We start from the raw sequence: 17,780 nt of genomic DNA, 5'->3' as shown, positions 1-17,780 counted from the left end.
GAAAATAAACTCATCATATATACCAGGACTAAATTTAGTATATACGCCAGACGCGCGTTTTGTATACAAAAGACTCATTAGTGACGCTCGAATCCAAAAAAGTTAAAAAGGCCAAATAAAGTATGAAGTTGAAGAGCATTGAGGACCAAAGTTCCTAAAAGTTTTGCCAGAGCTAAGGTAATCTGCCTGAGGTAGAAAAGCCTTTGTATTTCAAAAAATATGTAAACAGTAAATTTATAAATATAACCATATCAATGACAATTCATGTCAGCACAAAAAGCTCTGACTATTGGGCTTGTGATACCCTCGGGGAAATAAATCTCCACCAGAAATGGAGTGTAAAATAAAATCTTTGGAACATTTGAAATTTAATTTAAACAAATATATCCTATTCCATACATTGTGTTTTTTTCACTAAGGTCACATTCGCATAACTGGGGAGTAATGTAATCCGCCATCATACAATATGACTAGAATGAGATGTGGTATGATTATTAAATATCCATCATTTATGGTCATGATTTGTATGTGTAGTTTTGTAATTTGTATTTGCTGGAATAATTATGCTAGATTCCGCTTTCAAATGCATAATACATAATATAATGTAGGTTTACAGTTTGGGTTGAGATCCCATTTTAATTATAATACCTTATATATGGTTTTGTGTTAAAAAAAACACTGTAAAACACAGACATTGATAAGATTTATTGATGATTATTTACATATGATTTACATTTAATGATAATGAAAATTATACAAAATGATGAAAAACACACTCTGTTATTACGATTTTTCCATGAAGAACAACTGTATTATGACAAAATGAAAACATACTAATGAATGTTTTTAATGAATACAGTTCTTTATAGCCAATATTATTCAACAACAAAAAATCTATTCTCTGATTTTTTACAATCAATTTAAGCAGAGAAATTTATATCCTTTTAATTGACAAAGTATTTCTAATTTGAATATGTCCACAAAACTATAAACGTAATCTCCTTTCGACTATTCATTTTATCTTTAAGAACTTAGTGTCAAGAAAGTACAAGTAAATGAATTAAGCCTTTCTGTTTCTTTATAATCAATCAGACAAAAGAATATCATCAATAGGCAGACATGTATTAAAAACACTTTTAAAAGTGTATAATCAAACATTATATATACTATAAAATTTCAATATGTCTGCTTGTAAAACACTACTATTTTGTTACATTTTATTTTCATGTAGTTCTTTTTGCCATGGATTTTTTCTTCACACTACAATCTTTACAACAATTGGCTTGTTGAAATCAAGTTGTAAAGCACTACTTTCAACAGAAGTTGAATAAAAAAAATGTAAATAAAATGCCGACAAGAATCACAACAGTTAGAAAACAGTCAACATCACAGATTGATGATAAAATGTCTTTTTAAGTTCATTTCTTCTTCTTTTGTTTACTTCTGTCTATGGATGTGTCAGCTTTCCTTTTGCCACTCTGTAATGAATTCAGAAAATGTAAAAATTCATATAAGATAGAAAACATACAGAACATTTTGAATTTCAGAGGTCAATGCTAAAAAAATTTCTGTAAACCAACTTATTTTCACGGATATCTGATTTCTCCTTTAGCCTTTTCAAGCCCACTTCCCAGTGATTTAATTGCGGTATTTTCACATTTACTTGAGGTAATTAAATAAGAAAGGTCCAAGGTTCAAATATTCACATTATTTTTCTACTAACAAAAAATGTGAAAAATCAAATTGCAAGAGAAAAAAAGTTGATTTACAATAAACATGATAAGTGAGTGAGCAACATGTTTTTATTTATATTTTGATTCCAGCTGGAATTCAAAATTTGTATAAATAAATCAGGAGCTTCATTGTTCCTTTGAAATCAAAGACATCAATAAAATTTGTTCTTTTGCATCAGTTTTGTCAAATGCATATACCTGTAATAAACCAATACACTATCTCCTAAAGGGTGTTTTAGTCCACTATTTTCAACAGAAGAAAATGACTGTACCAAGTCAGGAATATGACAGTTGTCTAACGTTTAATGTGTTGAAGTTTTTGACTTTGCCATTAGATTGTGGACTCACTTTATGATTTTCTTCACATTTTTGAACTTTGTTATTTTCATTTTTCATGTTCGAGTTATTGAATATTCCCATCGATATTTTTGTAACTGACGAAAATAAGTCTTGAACTCTGTCATAAAAGAATTATATCTGCTAAATACAGTGTAACTTGCCTAATCCCACACAGTTGGGGACCAGAAAAAATGTTGGATTTAGCAGGGTGTCAGAATACTCAGGTTTTTCTGCAAGGCTAGGCATATTTTGGAACCATGAAAACGTGTCGGTTAAAGCAGGATGTTGGAATACTCAGGTGTTGATTCTCTGGGGGTCCACTTCCAAGGTGATAGGATGTGGCGCTGGAATAGGTAACCCATTTGAGCTTGAAAATATGTGAATAGGTCGGTAAACTATAAAAAATATATGATAGGTCAATAAAGTTCCTATAACTTTGTCTGTTATCTTTCTTGGTGTTCCCGGCTGTGTGTTTATCAACCAATTTTCTCTTTTTTGTCACTTTGGTATTCTACTCTTACATAACATACCACATAAAACCCAAACTATATGGGGAAAGATAACATTTTTACCTAGGCAATATATGAAAAGGTATACATTTTTGACATCTGAATTATATGAAAAGGGTGGGGTCACAGAACACCAGCGGCACCTCCTATCAATTAGGTATTGAAGTGACCACCAGGAGGTCGGATTAGACAGGTTACACTGTATTGAGAACTTATACAAATGACTTAACCTACAAAAAATCTGTAAAATTTCTTTATATATACCAACCTTTGGTGTTCCAGATCTTGGTGTTTTCTTCTTCCTCTCTGCTTTTTCTTTTTCCTCAAGTTCCATGTTTTCTCTTTCTATCAATGTGATCAGAGTGTTACATCTTCTTTGTAATTCCTACAAAATTTGAGTCCATGTTCAATGTTCAGTCTCAAAATGAAATAACAGCTCAAAATATAAATTTTAATCTAGTAAGAAATAAATCTAAAATTTGCAAGATTGAAAATATTTTTAACAGTTCATCTACTGTTTATCTGAATTTTTATGATTCTACAGACTAATCGATTGGTTACCAAGATCCAAACAAATTGTGATGGGGCCATGCAAACAACATTTGTTATTCTCCCCTCACCTTGCTGGATCTGCTAATACCCTATGAGTCAACCATCTTTTTTTTTATAGATTGGTGGCCTTATACTAGGTTTAAAGCAAGTGAATCTGCAAGCTACTGCTCACTGATGATAAGTTAACCCCTAACCCCTTGCCCCTACCCAGAAAGATGTTGATCGATGACTCTGACAACACATCACACTTAACTTATATAAACCCTGAAACCAAATATCAGTAAATCCTTATGATGTAGTTCCTAACATAGACTGACAAACAGAAGTGAAACAAAATACCCAACTCTTTTAAAGCCGGGGTATACAAAGCAAAACCTTCTTCCACTGTATACAGTTTACACCAAATGAAAGTAAACTATACACAATGAAAACTACTGACAAATTTTCTTGACTTAAGAGAAACATATGCACCAGGGATTTTAGGCATGCATGCACCTCCCTTTTAAACCAGTAAACTTCTAATAGTTCTCTATAAACTCACCATAGCTGTTCTAGACTTGATAAACCAATCAAATCTGAATTGTGGAGCTTGTCTGACAGCTGTCCGTAACTCATCATACACATTTTCTTTATCGAATCCTAACTTGTGTAACATACATATAAGGAATCGGTCTTCCTCCTCTGTGTAGTTCTTGCCTTTGTTTGTACCATACTGTATTCTTAGTTGATGGAATGGTGCTCTATATCTTGCTAACTGTAAATAGAAATGTTCATTGCAAGATGCATTTACCTTGTTACTTTTAATAAGAGTTAGAAATATTGGTAAAAAAGATTTAGATGTTGATTTAATCATTAATGTATTGTACACTGCTCCTTTTGCATAGGTACTATTTCTGTACTAAAAATCTGTAGTACTGGAAATTAACTTAAAATATTTAGTACTCTTTCTTTACTTTAAAATTATTGTAATATTTAGGTATCTGTAATTTACAGTACTTGATTTGTACTAAAAACTTTGGAACAGAAATAATACCATCAGTGATCACAATATTCCATGTTAGAAAATTACAGATATAGTACCTATGCAAAAGTAGCAGTGTATTTAATAGTAAGTATGGATCTAACATGCAAATGTTCGGTTATAGTTCAAGTCAGACTATCACAATGTAGTGTATTTTTTTCTCTGTCCTTTCTACAATTTTTCATACTTTGGAAAACAGCTTTTGTACAAAACTCAGCTTTCATTTTTCCCCCTCAAATTAATTGTAAGTATTTGACTACAATTTTGATAATGTTTTTTTGACACTCTTTGTATAACCTGTAACATTGGTTTTTCCGTTAGAATTTAAAAAAAACAAAAAATCATTTTTATATCTGACCGCCATTTTGGTTATAGTCTCAAAACACCCTACAGACACAGCCTCATTCTGGTTAACATTTATATAATTACCTTACAATCCAAAGCTCTTTTTATACTGATACGTCTCTGTATTTTAGATTCTCCTCTTTCTATCTGTGCCATAATCTTCTCAATATCTTGTAACTCGTTACATCTTTCCCAGAACACTCGGGCATACTCCATTACCTATAACAGATAATGAATGTATAAGTCTTACAAGGGCAGCCTACAATCTTGTATCATTCTACCCACAAATGAGCTGGGTCGGACAGAATACAACAGTATGCAAATGAAATCTCTACGGAAATATTATAACTGTTTGAAAATTGAGCTATTTTTAGAATCCTACAACTGACCATAGTCAATCTTTTATTTCTTATATGAATGTTCTATAATCAAACAATGTCTTATACATGAACATGTAGACATGCACTTGGGTAAGACTGATTTCCATCTAAGGAAGTTCAAATGTTGTAGTTTGAGTTTTGGTATGTAGGTGCATATCTTCCAGTTGAAAAGCCATATAATAAGGTAAGTGCGACCTTGATAGGAAACAAAAGTGATCCTCATATGCGGCTTTGGTAATTTATAGCTATACAATGTTACAACAAGTAGAATTAGAACAGCTGCTCACTAATTATAACCCCCATATAAGGTATCAGCTAGCAGAATGCAATTTTTTATTGTTGGGATATTCACACAGTCACATTTTCTTATTAATCATGTTAATAAAAACCTTGGAATAATTTCTGAATTTCCGGTATTTATTTGATCATACATCTTAAAATTCAGTAACAAAGAAGGTTAATAATCAAGCCCTGTGAATTCTTGGTTGAAAAATAAATATCCTACCTCTTCAGCAGTCTTTCCTTCCACATCTCTAGATATACTGTCCAAGTCATCTCTTCCATACTTTTCATTGGCCTTAATAAACTGGTTAAAGTCTCTCTTACTCCAATTAGTAAAGCCCTACAAAAACATAGATAAATGTTTTAAGTAACCTCAATGATTCAAAATAAAATAAAGAAATGTAAAAGAATGTTTAATTGTTATGTAAAAATGAAATAAAATTAAAAATAAACAAAAAAAAATGGAAAAGACTGTTGCATTCATTTAGATTGTAAAATTTAGATTATAGTTATTGTTTTCTATCCCCTCATTTGAACATATTATGATTATTTCTTATTCATATTTTTCAATGTCTAATAATTAATGACAATAAGAATATATTTAGCATGCTGCATACAATTTTAAATCACAACTTTGAAATTCTATAAGTTTTCCTTAAAAGAGTTTACATTTTTGCCAACAAAAGAATGATTTTATACTATATCCTTTCATTTTTCATAATATATAATTAACAAACCTGTTGTAGTAAATCTTCTTTTTCAGCAGTCTCTTCCTCTGTCAGGACATCAGAATTATCTATTTTACCCTGTTCGTCTTTCCTTACTCTCTCTGCATCAGAACCCAAATCTGGATTCTTTGGTACCTGTTCAATAAAATATTTGAAATGAATAAATTTTCAGTGGCCTCTTCTGTTGATAGTATAATGCAACATATGCTGGATGAAGGACTAAAATTATAAAAGTCAAAGTAAGGACTAAACAATCCTGTTCTGATGTTTTTGACTATTTTTGAAAATTTGGTAAAAGTTCATAGAAAAAGTTTTTCTTTCTCTCAAAAATTAAGTTGATTGATGAATTTACATTTTTTAAATATCCTCAAAGATATATCACATACATATACAAGACGATAGCAATTTACTGTCACATAGATAAACCCTACTTTGTACTGTACATATATGCAGAGTCTGATTCTTTTGTTAAGTTTGCTCAAAACAGTAACCATATGCAGTAAGACATGTAACTCAACCAAGAACCATTATTTCTAAGCATACTATTTTGTCAGTAAGGCACTTACCCTATAACTGATGGATTTACGGAAGAAGTATATTTCTTGATCCAACAGTTCAAACAATCTTGGAGGGAAAAACTGGAAGTCCTGAACATTTGGTTGTTTGGGTGGTCTAGGAGCCTGAACAAAATAAACATATTTCATGAAACTAAGTAAGCTTATTAACAATAAAAGTATTCATCATTGATCATGTTATAATTAAAAACTCTAGAATTCAAAATAACTCTCCCTCAAAACAAAGCTGTCAATTTCAACAAACATTTCTTTTTTTACGCAAAAAATGTATAAAAAATACTTTGCTGTGATGTGGTGTATAATTTCTACATCTCGTTTTATTTAATCCAAAATTCAAAATTGGCTTTATCGGTTAGTGTTTTTATATATAAGTGGTAGGAAGTTATGAGGATGATGCAATTCATATCAATGTGGGAGGTGAAAGGAATTGTATTTTTTTTAATAGGGATCATGGGCTTTATGTGGCTGTATGTTCATTAGAAATCTGAAACCACACTTATATTTTTATCAGCTCAATAAACGATATGTACTAAGTCTACAGTTGATGTTTGGAGAAGATGTTACTAAGTTAAAAAAAACTGTGTCTAATTCATTTGTCATTCTTGAACAATAAAATATGTTTTAACTAATTGATGTGAAAACTTAATGGTGAAATTGAGAATGGATATGGGATCTTATAACAAAACCTTTAAATAAATACCAGATAGAAAGGATGAACTAACTTAACAACAGACACACAGACCAGAAAACATAAAAGCCCTACCACTTTAGTAATGATATCAATCTCTTAATTCAACTGACCTTTGGAGCTTTAGGTTCACTGACACGTAGAGCCTCCCTAAAATAGGCATCCACAGCATAGTTTGCTTTCCTCTCACGTTTGGGTGGCTCGATCCACATCCCCATGCCACCTTTACCGTGCTTATCTCGATAATCTTCACCTTCAAACTGGTACACACTGTTATCTCCTGTGTCTAGAGTAAACCCACGTAAACTGCTCTCTCCAAGCTTGTCTAACTTCTGTTTAATTTCTTCTGTCTAAAAAGGCAATATTTTCAAGTTAGTTTTTTTTTTCATAGATAACAGATTTTAATTTAAAAAGGCCAAGTGAGGTTTGGTTATAAATATATTTTTTTAGAAAGATGAAAAAGACTGCATTCAGAAACTAAAATAAGTGCTTATAATGAAATTGTTCTGTTGTTTAATTTTACAAACTTATTTGTTTCAGATGTATCAAATTGTGAAATCTAAATACATCAAAATTATAAATTTTCAGGAACAAACTTGAAAATTTCCTTGAAAAGTAGTGAATTTCTAAAGTAAACTATGGAAAAATGACATTAAGTACATTAAAGCTTTAATATTACAAATATTCCAAGTTTTTTAAAACTGACCTTAATTCATATACTGTATACTTTTTGAAGTCTGAAAATTTGATATATTTAGCAGAAAACCTTTATAACAGAGGAATTTGAAAGGATAAAATTTAAAACCTAAAAAATCCTAATTTTAAAAATACCTTTTTCTCAGATTCTTCCATAATTCTATCAATGTCATCATCTGTAATTTCTGATTCTTTAGATGCAAAGACATGACTGGCTCCATGTCTGATCATGTTCAGCACTTCATCCTTCCCAAGTTTAGCAGACGCACTATCCTGCAATCTCCCTGATTAACAATAAAAAAAAGAGAGGATCAAGTCACATCTCAAATGGCCAGGTTGGGCTGAATGTTTCTTAAAGAAATGCCAATAATGGTCTCTCCTTTAAATTGAAATATATGAACAGGGTTTCCGCTGGCGGTCGCCATTTTCGCAATTTGCGAAAAAATAATAATTGTGGCGATTAAAATTCGTCATTGGCGAAAGAATTTGGCGAAAGAAATATATATATCGATTTATTTTCAGCCATCTTGTTTATTTACTTTTTTCGGGTTTCTCTGACTTTACCGATCAGACAATACTCGGAATTCACCTTGAAATCGTTAAGATTTTGACAGAAAATCAATAATCAGCTGATTGCATTTATAGCTATAGACATCAAAGGACTAATCAATAAAGGTGTTGATTGTATGATATGACAAAATGATATGGTTAAATGGCTTCTATCACATGTCACAAAAGAGATTTATTAACCACTTCGCGACGCACGTGTTTGAAGTAAAATTTTTACGCTTCCTCTCCTTCTTTTAATGATAGTCCACAAAAGAAAACTGTTGTTATGACGAAAAATGATCAAAAGCAAGAAAGGTCTCTGATTTAAAACTTTATCATTTAACTTTCATATAGATAATTGATTTGAGTGGGTACTTTAAAGTCGTTTCAGTGACACACGTGTTTCAAATATATAGTTTTACTTATTTACGATGGTATAGAAAAGTAAAACTGTCGTTATGAGAATCTATCCAAAAGGTTGGCATGACAGTAACCCTAATGATAGGGTCAATTTAATGACTACACCTTACACGATGGATCAATTTCAAGTGATAAAATGTTTTGTTTTGTTGTAAAATCCACTTCTTATTTAGGGGGAGGGGGTATGAAAAAAAGGAAATTTTTAAAAGAAAAATTTGTGTTACTTGGCGAAAAATTAATAATAAAGTGGCGAAAATTATATTGTTTTGGCGAAAGAGGTGGCGAAAAAAATAATTGATCCAGGGGAACCCCTGTATATGAAAATAGAAATGCTTAAAAGTGTTAAAATTATTTTATTAACAACTCAATAATGGAAAATGCAATTTAACATCAAGTTTTTTTTAAAACTTAATGTTAAGTTCTAAAGATCTTGGTTGAAACTCAGAACCAGGTGCTCCGCAGGGCGCAGCTTTATACGACCGCAGAGGTCGAACCCTGAACAGTTGGGGCAAGTATGGACAAAACATTCAAGCGTGATACAGCTCTGAATTTGGATTGTGATCAAATTTTTGACATTACATGGTTTTTTTTACACAAAACAAATGTCAAGATTTTACAAATCAATTAAAGATTTCTTCTTATTTAAATCTAAAATTAAATAGTTGACACAGCATAGGTTTCTGACACAGAATGAATGTGGTCTAATGAACTTAAAAGTTTTTTTTTGCCTTTGAGCAATTCACTATGCTGTTGAATATTAATCCTCTCAAAAAAATGTTTGAAGAAATTTTCTTTTTATTTATGAAATCTGAAATGAGAAAAATTTAAACCCCCCCCCTTTTTTCACATCCCCGTTTCCCTTTTTCCAAAACTGATATCAATTCAAATTTCTAATGGAGTTTGCAACAATAACTACTCTTTTAAATACATCATAAAATATTAAAATGTAAAATAAAGTGCTTGTTATCACTGAATGGTAAAGATTGGTTGGTAGTAAAAGTGAATATACATTGTTTATTGTATAAAACAATAAAAAAACTTCATCAGTAACATTTTATATTGGCAAATTTCCAATGAAGTTATTTACATAAAGTTATTGGCAAATAAAAATAGAAAATGACATCATAGTCATGTCTGGCAAATTTCCAACATACATTATCTAAAACATTTTAGATAAGATAAGGAAAAAAAGCTTCATCAGCAACATTTTATATTGGCAAATTTCCAATGAAGTTATTTACATAAAGTTATTGGCAAATAAAAATAGAAAATGACATCAGTCATGTCTGGCAAATTTCCAACATATATTATCAACTACTATTCTATACAAAGAAAGATAACTCCAATTGAAAATTAATTGCTATTGCACAATATTGTGCAATTAGATATTTCTTGCTATTGTGCAATACTGTGCAATTGAAAATTTCTTGCTATTGCACAATACTTGATATGGAATCCTGATTTGGACCAACTTGAAAACTGGGCCAATAATCAAAAATCAAAGTACATATTTAGATAAAGCATATCAAATAAGCCCAAGAATTTAATTTTTGTTAAAATCAAACTTAATTTAATTTTGGACCCTTTGGACCTTAATGTAGACCAATTTGAAAACTGGAACAAAAATTAAGAATCTACATACACAGTTAGATTTGGCATATCAAAGAACCCCATTTATTCAATTTTTGATGAAATCAAACAAAGTTTAATTTTGGACCCCCATTTGGACCAACTTGAAAACTAGGCCAATAATTAAAAATCTAAGTACATTTTTAAATTCAGCATATCAAAGAACCCCAAGGATTCAATTTTTGTTAAAATCAAACTAAGTTTAATTTTGGACCCTTTGGACCTTAATGTAGACCAATTTGAAAACGGGACCAAAAATTAAGAATCTACATACATAGTTAGATTCGGCATATCAAAGAACACCATTTATTCAATTTTTGATGAAATCACACAAAGTTCAATTTTGGACCCTTTGGGCCCCTTATTCCTAAACTGTTAGGACCAAAACTCCCAAAATCAAACCCAACCTTCCTTTTATGGTCATAAACCTTGTGTTTAAATTTCATAGATTTCTATTTACTTATACTAAAGTTATTGTGCGAAAACCAAGAATAATGCTTATTTGGGCCCTTTTTTGGCCCTTAATTCCTAAACTGTTGGAACCAAAACCCCCAAAATCAATCCCAACCTTCCTTTTGTGGTCATAAAACTTGTGTCAAAATTTCATAGATTTCTATTTACTTATACTAAAGTTATTGTGCGAAAACCAAGAATAATGCTTATTTGGGCCCTTTTTTGGCCCTTAATTCCTAAACTGTTGGAACCAAAACCCCCAAAATCAATCCCAACCTTCCTTTTGTGGTCATAAACCTTGTGTCAAAATTTCATAGATTTCTATTCCCTTAAACTAAAGTTATAGTGCGAAAACCAAGAAAATGCTTATTTGGGCCCTTTTTGGCCCCTAATTCCTAAAATGTTGGGACCAAAACTTCCAAAATCAATACCAACCTTCCTTTTGTGGTCATAAACCTTGTGTTAAAATTTCATAGATTTCCATTCACTTTTACTAAAGTTAGAGTGCGAAAACTAAAAGTATTCGGACGACGGACGACGACGACGACGCCGACGCCAACGTGATAGCAATATACGACGAAAATTTTTTCAAATTTTGCGGTCGTATAAAAATGGTACCATGTGATTTGTTGGAAATGACTTACTGTCGATTCATTTATATTCATTGGGTATCAATTTTTGTGGATTTTGTGGGTAAAGAAGAACAAAGAATTTAAATGTTCAATGAATTATTAAAGGAATGTATGCAAACCTGGCCTAAACCGCAAAAAATATTTTTCTACGAATATGCAAGTTATCCTAAAACCACCAAAAATTGGTACCCACGAAAGTAAATGAATCAACCGTAATTCCCCTGACTTGTAACGTAGTTTTAAAGTACAAATAATGCCGTCAGAATTGACCATCTGGAAATATGGCCATGGGCTGTTTTCTGTTCTTTTGTCAGGTTGTTGTCCCTTTGACACATTCCCAATTTCCATTCTCAATTTAATATCCCAATATTTCACACATTTTACTGAAAATATCTATTTACCTTGCTGAATAACAACATTATCAAGCCTCAATTTCATCTCAGCTCTCTCTACAATTCTTTCTTCCACAGAGTTTTCTACAATAAATCTGAAAACTCTGACTTGTTTCTGCTGTCCAATACGATGGGCTCTGTCCTAAAAAGTAAAGTGAAAACTAAAATGCCTCCTTGAAAAACAGTGGTCTCCGGAGGGCAGAACGCCATTGCAATTTTTCTGGAATAGCCCTTAAAAAAGTTTACACATATTACTGAAGTAAAATATGTATATGTCTGCCTTAAAACATATACCTATGATCTTGAAATATTGAAATGCAAGTTGTATTTTATGATAATACATAACATATATAAAAGGTGGAGGATGAACACGGATGCGGCAACTTTCATTTGTGACCAAAACCATATGAAAAGTGACATTTTTTGGTATATTTGATAGATTTTTCTTATTTAGGCTAGAATTGTAGCGTTTTTAATCAGTCAATCAGTTCAAATCTTTCACATAAACTAATTGAATCAACTGAAATAGACACTTTAGTGTTTAAAAAGTGTCCATTCGTCAGATGAACCTAAAATTTCAGGGCCAAAATTGGCCCTTACAGGACCTACTCCTTTGGTTGCTAGCCCCCACTTTTCTTTTCATAATTTTAGTAAATATAGTTACTAAGCCATTTTTGAAATTCTTCTTAAACATTTTGTAAAATCCTCATCTTTTAATTTTTATTGAAATAAAAAATGTTTTAATTATAAGAAAAATCTAAAGAGAATCATTTCCCCCCAAATTTTCAATGGCTTATATCTAAAAAAAACAAGCACATTGACCCTTCATTTTTTCCTGCTTTTTTTGGTTCCTTTATTCATATACTATCAATCTATAACATTCTTTGAAAAAAGTTGTTATTTTGAAACAGAATAGCCGACATCCTTCAAGGAACAACCTTTTGTAAATACCAGAAAAACTCCATGACATCCTTCAAGGAACAACCTTTTGTAAATACCAGAAAAACTCCATGAGATCCTTCAAGGAACAACTTTTTGTAAATACCAGAAAAACTCCATGAGATCCTTCAAGGAACAACTTTTTGTAAATACCAGAAAAACTCCATGACATCCTTCAAGGAACAACTTTTTGTAAATACCAGAAAAACTCCATGAGATCCTTCACGGACCTTTTGTAAATACCAGAAAAACTCCATGACTTCCTTCAAGGAACAACCTTTTTGTAAATACCAGAAAAACTCCATGACATCCTTCAAAGAACAACCTTTTGTAAAAACTAGAAATACTCCATGACATCCTTCAAGGAACAACCTTTTGTAAATACCAGAAAAACTCCATCACATCCTTCAAGGAACAACCTTTTTGTAAATACCAGAAAAACTCCATGACATCCTTCAAGGAACAACCTTTTTGTAAATACCAGAAAAACTCCATGACATCCTTCAAGGAACAACCTTTTGTAAAAACTAGAAATACTCCATGACATCCTTCAAGGAACAACCTTTTGTAAATACCAGAAAAACTCCATCACATCCTTCAAGGAACAACCTTTTTGTAAATACCAGAAAAACTCCATGACTTCCTTCAAGGAACAACCTTTTTGTAAATACCAGAAAAACTCCATGACATCCTTCAAGGAACAACCTTTTGTAAAAACTAGAAATACTCCATGACATCCTTCAAGGAACCTTTTGTAAATACCAGAAAAACTCCATGACATCCTTCAAGGAACAACCTTTTGTAAATACCAGAAAAACTCCACATCAATAAGTTGTACTTACCATAGCCTGTAGATCAACTTGTGGATTCCAATCAGAGTCATATATAACAACTATATCTGCTGTGGCAAGATTGATACCCAATCCACCAGCTCGCGTACTCAACATGAACACGAACTTTGAACTTCCTGGAGCATTAAATTCGTTGATAGAATTCTACAAATGTATGTATGGCAAAAATATTAAATAGTTTTTATTATACTGAAAAATTGATCTATTTTAAGAAAAAAGAGTGCATGCATGTAATATTTTTGTACTTCAAACAAGAAATCCAGCAGCAAACAAAACACAAATTCAGGACTACAACATTACAATATGGTAAAAAGGAAGTTATTAGAATAAATATATAATAATATGCATGATATGGTTAACATGATATCGTTACATAAAGAAGGCAAAAATAACATTACACAGAATAGCAGGTTTACATAGTTGTGTTGGTGTCTCATTGATATAAATCTAATATCTATTCAGTTTCACCTATTGATTATTCTGTCCTCTTCTTAAATTCAGAAGGCTCATCTGAGTGTGTGTAAAATACACAACTAACAACAGTATTGTTCTTAAATCAATGCATAAAAAGTGCAACAATTTTTCTTGTTCTCTCATTCATAAAGTTCAGCAAAGAAATATTTTTTCATAAAGTATTATTTTTTTTTTTACCGTTCTGTCATCATGAGGAGTACTTCCATCCAGTCTGCAGTAGTCGTATCCCTGCCAGAAACAATAATCTTCTAATATATCTAACTGTCGGGTCATCTGACTGAAGATCAATACACGAGAACCTGAATAACAAGAGATAGAAGTTTAGTATTTTCCAGGCCAAACCAAATTTGCATCTTTTATATAATATGGGGCCAGCAGAAGCTCACCTCACTGTGTTGATAGACCCGTTGGTGACCTTATGCTGTTTACTGCTTTTGTTCAGTTTGTTGTCTCCTTGCACATTCCCCGTTTCCATTCTCAATCTTATGTCTATAATTTCCTTACCAAAATTAATAAATCTGTAGGTCAAGTTTTTATTTGTAATGGGGTCCAAATCTGGAAGTATCGCTTTTTTACTAAGTTTTGTTTAAGTCATATGTATTCCAGTGTTCTCCCCAGGGCACTATGGTACTCTTAAAGTATATAAAGGGGTCCAGGTGCAATATTTTGGGAAAACCAGTGATGCTTTTTGAAAATTCTGTTAAGAAATAATTTTTTACCATTTATGTCGGGTATCTTGATAAAATAAGTAAAAAGTTGCAATAACTAATATGTGGAAGAAAAGATTTTTAAATAATGAGTGGTGTTAAAAAAAGTGGTATTGTGCACTAAAAATCATTTGTATTTTCTATATCCTACCATTTTCCTTCAGCCTGGGTAACAGTTTGTGTAAGATGACCATTTTTCCGCTGTTTTCTACCAAGTGCATATCAGTTGTGTAGGGTGGACCTGCAAAAAATAAATATGTTTTATCATACTGAAAGACAATGTAAATATCTAAAAACTTTTATAAACTGATAAAAATGAAATTGATTATTAAGATTATAACACAATGTTGACTGCTGTATCCCTATTTTTTAAATATTTACTTATGATTTCTGTTTGTTGTGTTCACAATATAATAGTATTGTCTATACAAAGGAATTATATGCAATCGTCATACGAGTGAGAGGTTAAGCTAGCTTTAAGACCAGGTTTAATCCATAAGTTTTTACATAATTGATCTTAGTATTCAAACAGTCAACTCACTCATAAAAAGGAACTCAAAAAGTAGTCAAACGAGAGTATTGCAAACATGAACACATTTTCTTCTAAACAGCTACATGTATGTAATCTTGTCTATCTATGGACTTTTCTGAGAATGAATTGTTTAATGGAAAGGGGGGGGGGGGGGGATCTTTTATTAAAATTTGATGATCGGTGGTTATATTGCTTGAACATTTATATGAAATGTCCAACTAAAAATTTATGCATGGTGGGGTCATATAAATATGCCTTCAGACCTCCCCCCTCCTCAATCAGGTCTATCTAATCAAATCATACAGGGTACCCAGAGAAGGCACTTTATAAATGAGGTAAAAATCTATAGAGGCAAGCTTATAATATTGCCTACATTTATGTACATAATATTCAAAAATTTTTAATAATCTGTATACCATAATTGATCCTGTAATTAGAGATCTCTTTTCTAGTTGCCTCCCTTAGGAGAGACATAATTTTTTTATTAACAATGGAAAGCTTGCAGAAAGAGCAAATTTATCTGTGTTTAATGTGCGTAACCTTCAAGTGTTTCAAATCTATTATATAACATTATATTTATTGTTTTAACAAAGCTGCATACTTTTTTGATAACTAAGGCTATTTTCACTAAAATTTGTAAAAACGCCTATATATCACTCTCAACTTTATATCATTATTTGTGTGTGCACGACTTCGTCAATTATGTCAATTTTTGCAATTTGAAAATGGGCTATTACCTTGTATATTTTTATGGATTAGCCCTGACCAAAATTTTTATAGCAAGTAGTATTAAAATCAAACCTGGTTCTGCTCCATCGAACAGATATGGATGATTACAGCACTTTCTCAGCTGCATGAGTATGTTAAGTAATCTCATCTTGTCAGATTTTCCTGCTCCGTTCACAACATCAATGTCCTTCATTAAGATCTTGGTGTACCTGAAAATTAAAATTGGATGCTAAAATGTTTACAATCATATTCATGTAGATCCAGTTGTTTCTAAAATTTCAATCCTGGTGTCTATGATGAGTTTATGTACTATGAAAATTAATGATCAAGAGGACAGAATTAATGACTTGAAAATATAGGACTGCTAGGAAAATGCCTTTTTGGTGAACTTTTTCTGGCATAATAACAGCACTATTTACTTTGGTATTCAACTGAATTTGATAGCTGTAAGGATGAAAGACTTTGAACTATGGCCTCCTTAAATGCCACCCGAAATGTTATATGGCACACAATTCATATTACATGAGTTACGTGCACCAAATCAAAAACCCTATTATCTAATGAATATATCTAATACAAATGAGCTTATGTGAGGGTTGGAAATATGCTAACATGTTTAAACTCGCCACATTCTGTATATATGTGCCTGTCCCAAGGCAGGGGTCTGTTATTCAGTGGTTGTGGTTTGTTGATGTGTTACATATTTGTTTTTCGTTCATTTTTTGTATATAAATTAGACTGTTAGATTTCCTTGTTTAAATTGTTTTACATTTGTCATTTCGGGGCCTTTCAAAGATGACTATGCTATATGTCCTTTGCTCCGACATTGTTGAAGGCTGTTAGGTGACCAATAGTTGTAAATTTCTGTGTCATTTGGTCTCTTGTGGAGAGTTTTACCATTGGCAATCATACCACATCTTCTGTTTTATGTTAACTTGTATTAAAAGAAATGCTTAATCTAACACATGATAGACAACAGATGCTTAATGTTGATAACCAAAATTTTGTGCCAGTAAATAATATTATTACCATTCTCTCTGCATTTTACTAAGTCCGATAAATACTTTTGTTTCTTTCTTGGGAAGTAATTTTTTCTCAACATCAGACTTTATTCTTCTCAATAAAAATGGTCTCAAAACCTGCAAACAAAAAATTTGTATCGACTTGTACCATTAAAACACATGTAACTTTTAAAGCCCAAGAAAAATGATTTTTTTTATTATAATTCATGAAAATTTCAAAAGAGTTATTGTGTTTGAAAAAAGTATGAGAGATACATTATATGGTGGTATTTATGAAAGTGTTAATATGTTTTTTGTGTTGAAAATTTAAATCATACAATGAAATTATTCAGGTATTTAAAATATTTCAATGTTTGAAAAATAAAAGTATGCATTGATTGATTTCACCATCATTCTGTTTATTGCATGACAGTATTAAGGATATTCTCTCATGTTTAGGAATTTTTGTCAGATTTTCGAACTCTTCTGGAATGCCTTAAAAAAAAATTTGCTCATTGGCCGTCTTTTCCTTTAATAAATCTCTTACATGTTTATTATAAGCCATCTGTAAAAGTCTTATAAAATCTTTGTTAATTTTTCATATTTTTTTAAATCTTAAAGTTG

At 31.4% G+C, this 17,780-nt stretch overlaps 1 protein-coding gene across 1 annotated transcript in view; it reads right to left on the bottom strand.

Annotated features, from left to right (window-relative positions):
- Positions 1–690: 690 nt before the first annotated feature.
- The window catches only part of LOC143042791 (SWI/SNF-related matrix-associated actin-dependent regulator of chromatin subfamily A member 5-like), a 28,778-nt gene continuing 11,688 nt past the window's right edge, over positions 691–17,780 (bottom strand). The window contains exons 9-23 of the mRNA XM_076215250.1: positions 17,185–17,294; positions 16,228–16,364; positions 15,046–15,135; positions 14,365–14,486; positions 13,705–13,857; positions 11,933–12,065; positions 7,984–8,132; positions 7,266–7,502; positions 6,456–6,569; positions 5,899–6,024; positions 5,385–5,501; positions 4,584–4,718; positions 3,675–3,887; positions 2,850–2,966; positions 691–1,478 (exon numbers count right to left, since the gene is read on the bottom strand). Of these exons, the coding sequence (XP_076071365.1) occupies positions 1,419–1,478; positions 2,850–2,966; positions 3,675–3,887; positions 4,584–4,718; positions 5,385–5,501; positions 5,899–6,024; positions 6,456–6,569; positions 7,266–7,502; positions 7,984–8,132; positions 11,933–12,065; positions 13,705–13,857; positions 14,365–14,486; positions 15,046–15,135; positions 16,228–16,364; positions 17,185–17,294 (2,013 nt within the window). The 3' untranslated portion in view covers positions 691–1,418. The remainder of the gene's footprint in view (positions 1,479–2,849; positions 2,967–3,674; positions 3,888–4,583; positions 4,719–5,384; positions 5,502–5,898; positions 6,025–6,455; positions 6,570–7,265; positions 7,503–7,983; positions 8,133–11,932; positions 12,066–13,704; positions 13,858–14,364; positions 14,487–15,045; positions 15,136–16,227; positions 16,365–17,184; positions 17,295–17,780) is intronic.

The sequence above is a fragment of the Mytilus galloprovincialis genome, chromosome 8 (genome assembly GCF_965363235.1).
Source record: "Mytilus galloprovincialis chromosome 8, xbMytGall1.hap1.1, whole genome shotgun sequence".
In the NCBI taxonomy this organism is placed as follows: domain Eukaryota; kingdom Metazoa; phylum Mollusca; class Bivalvia; order Mytilida; family Mytilidae; genus Mytilus; species Mytilus galloprovincialis.
This window is presented reverse-complemented; position numbering and strand designations above follow the sequence as displayed.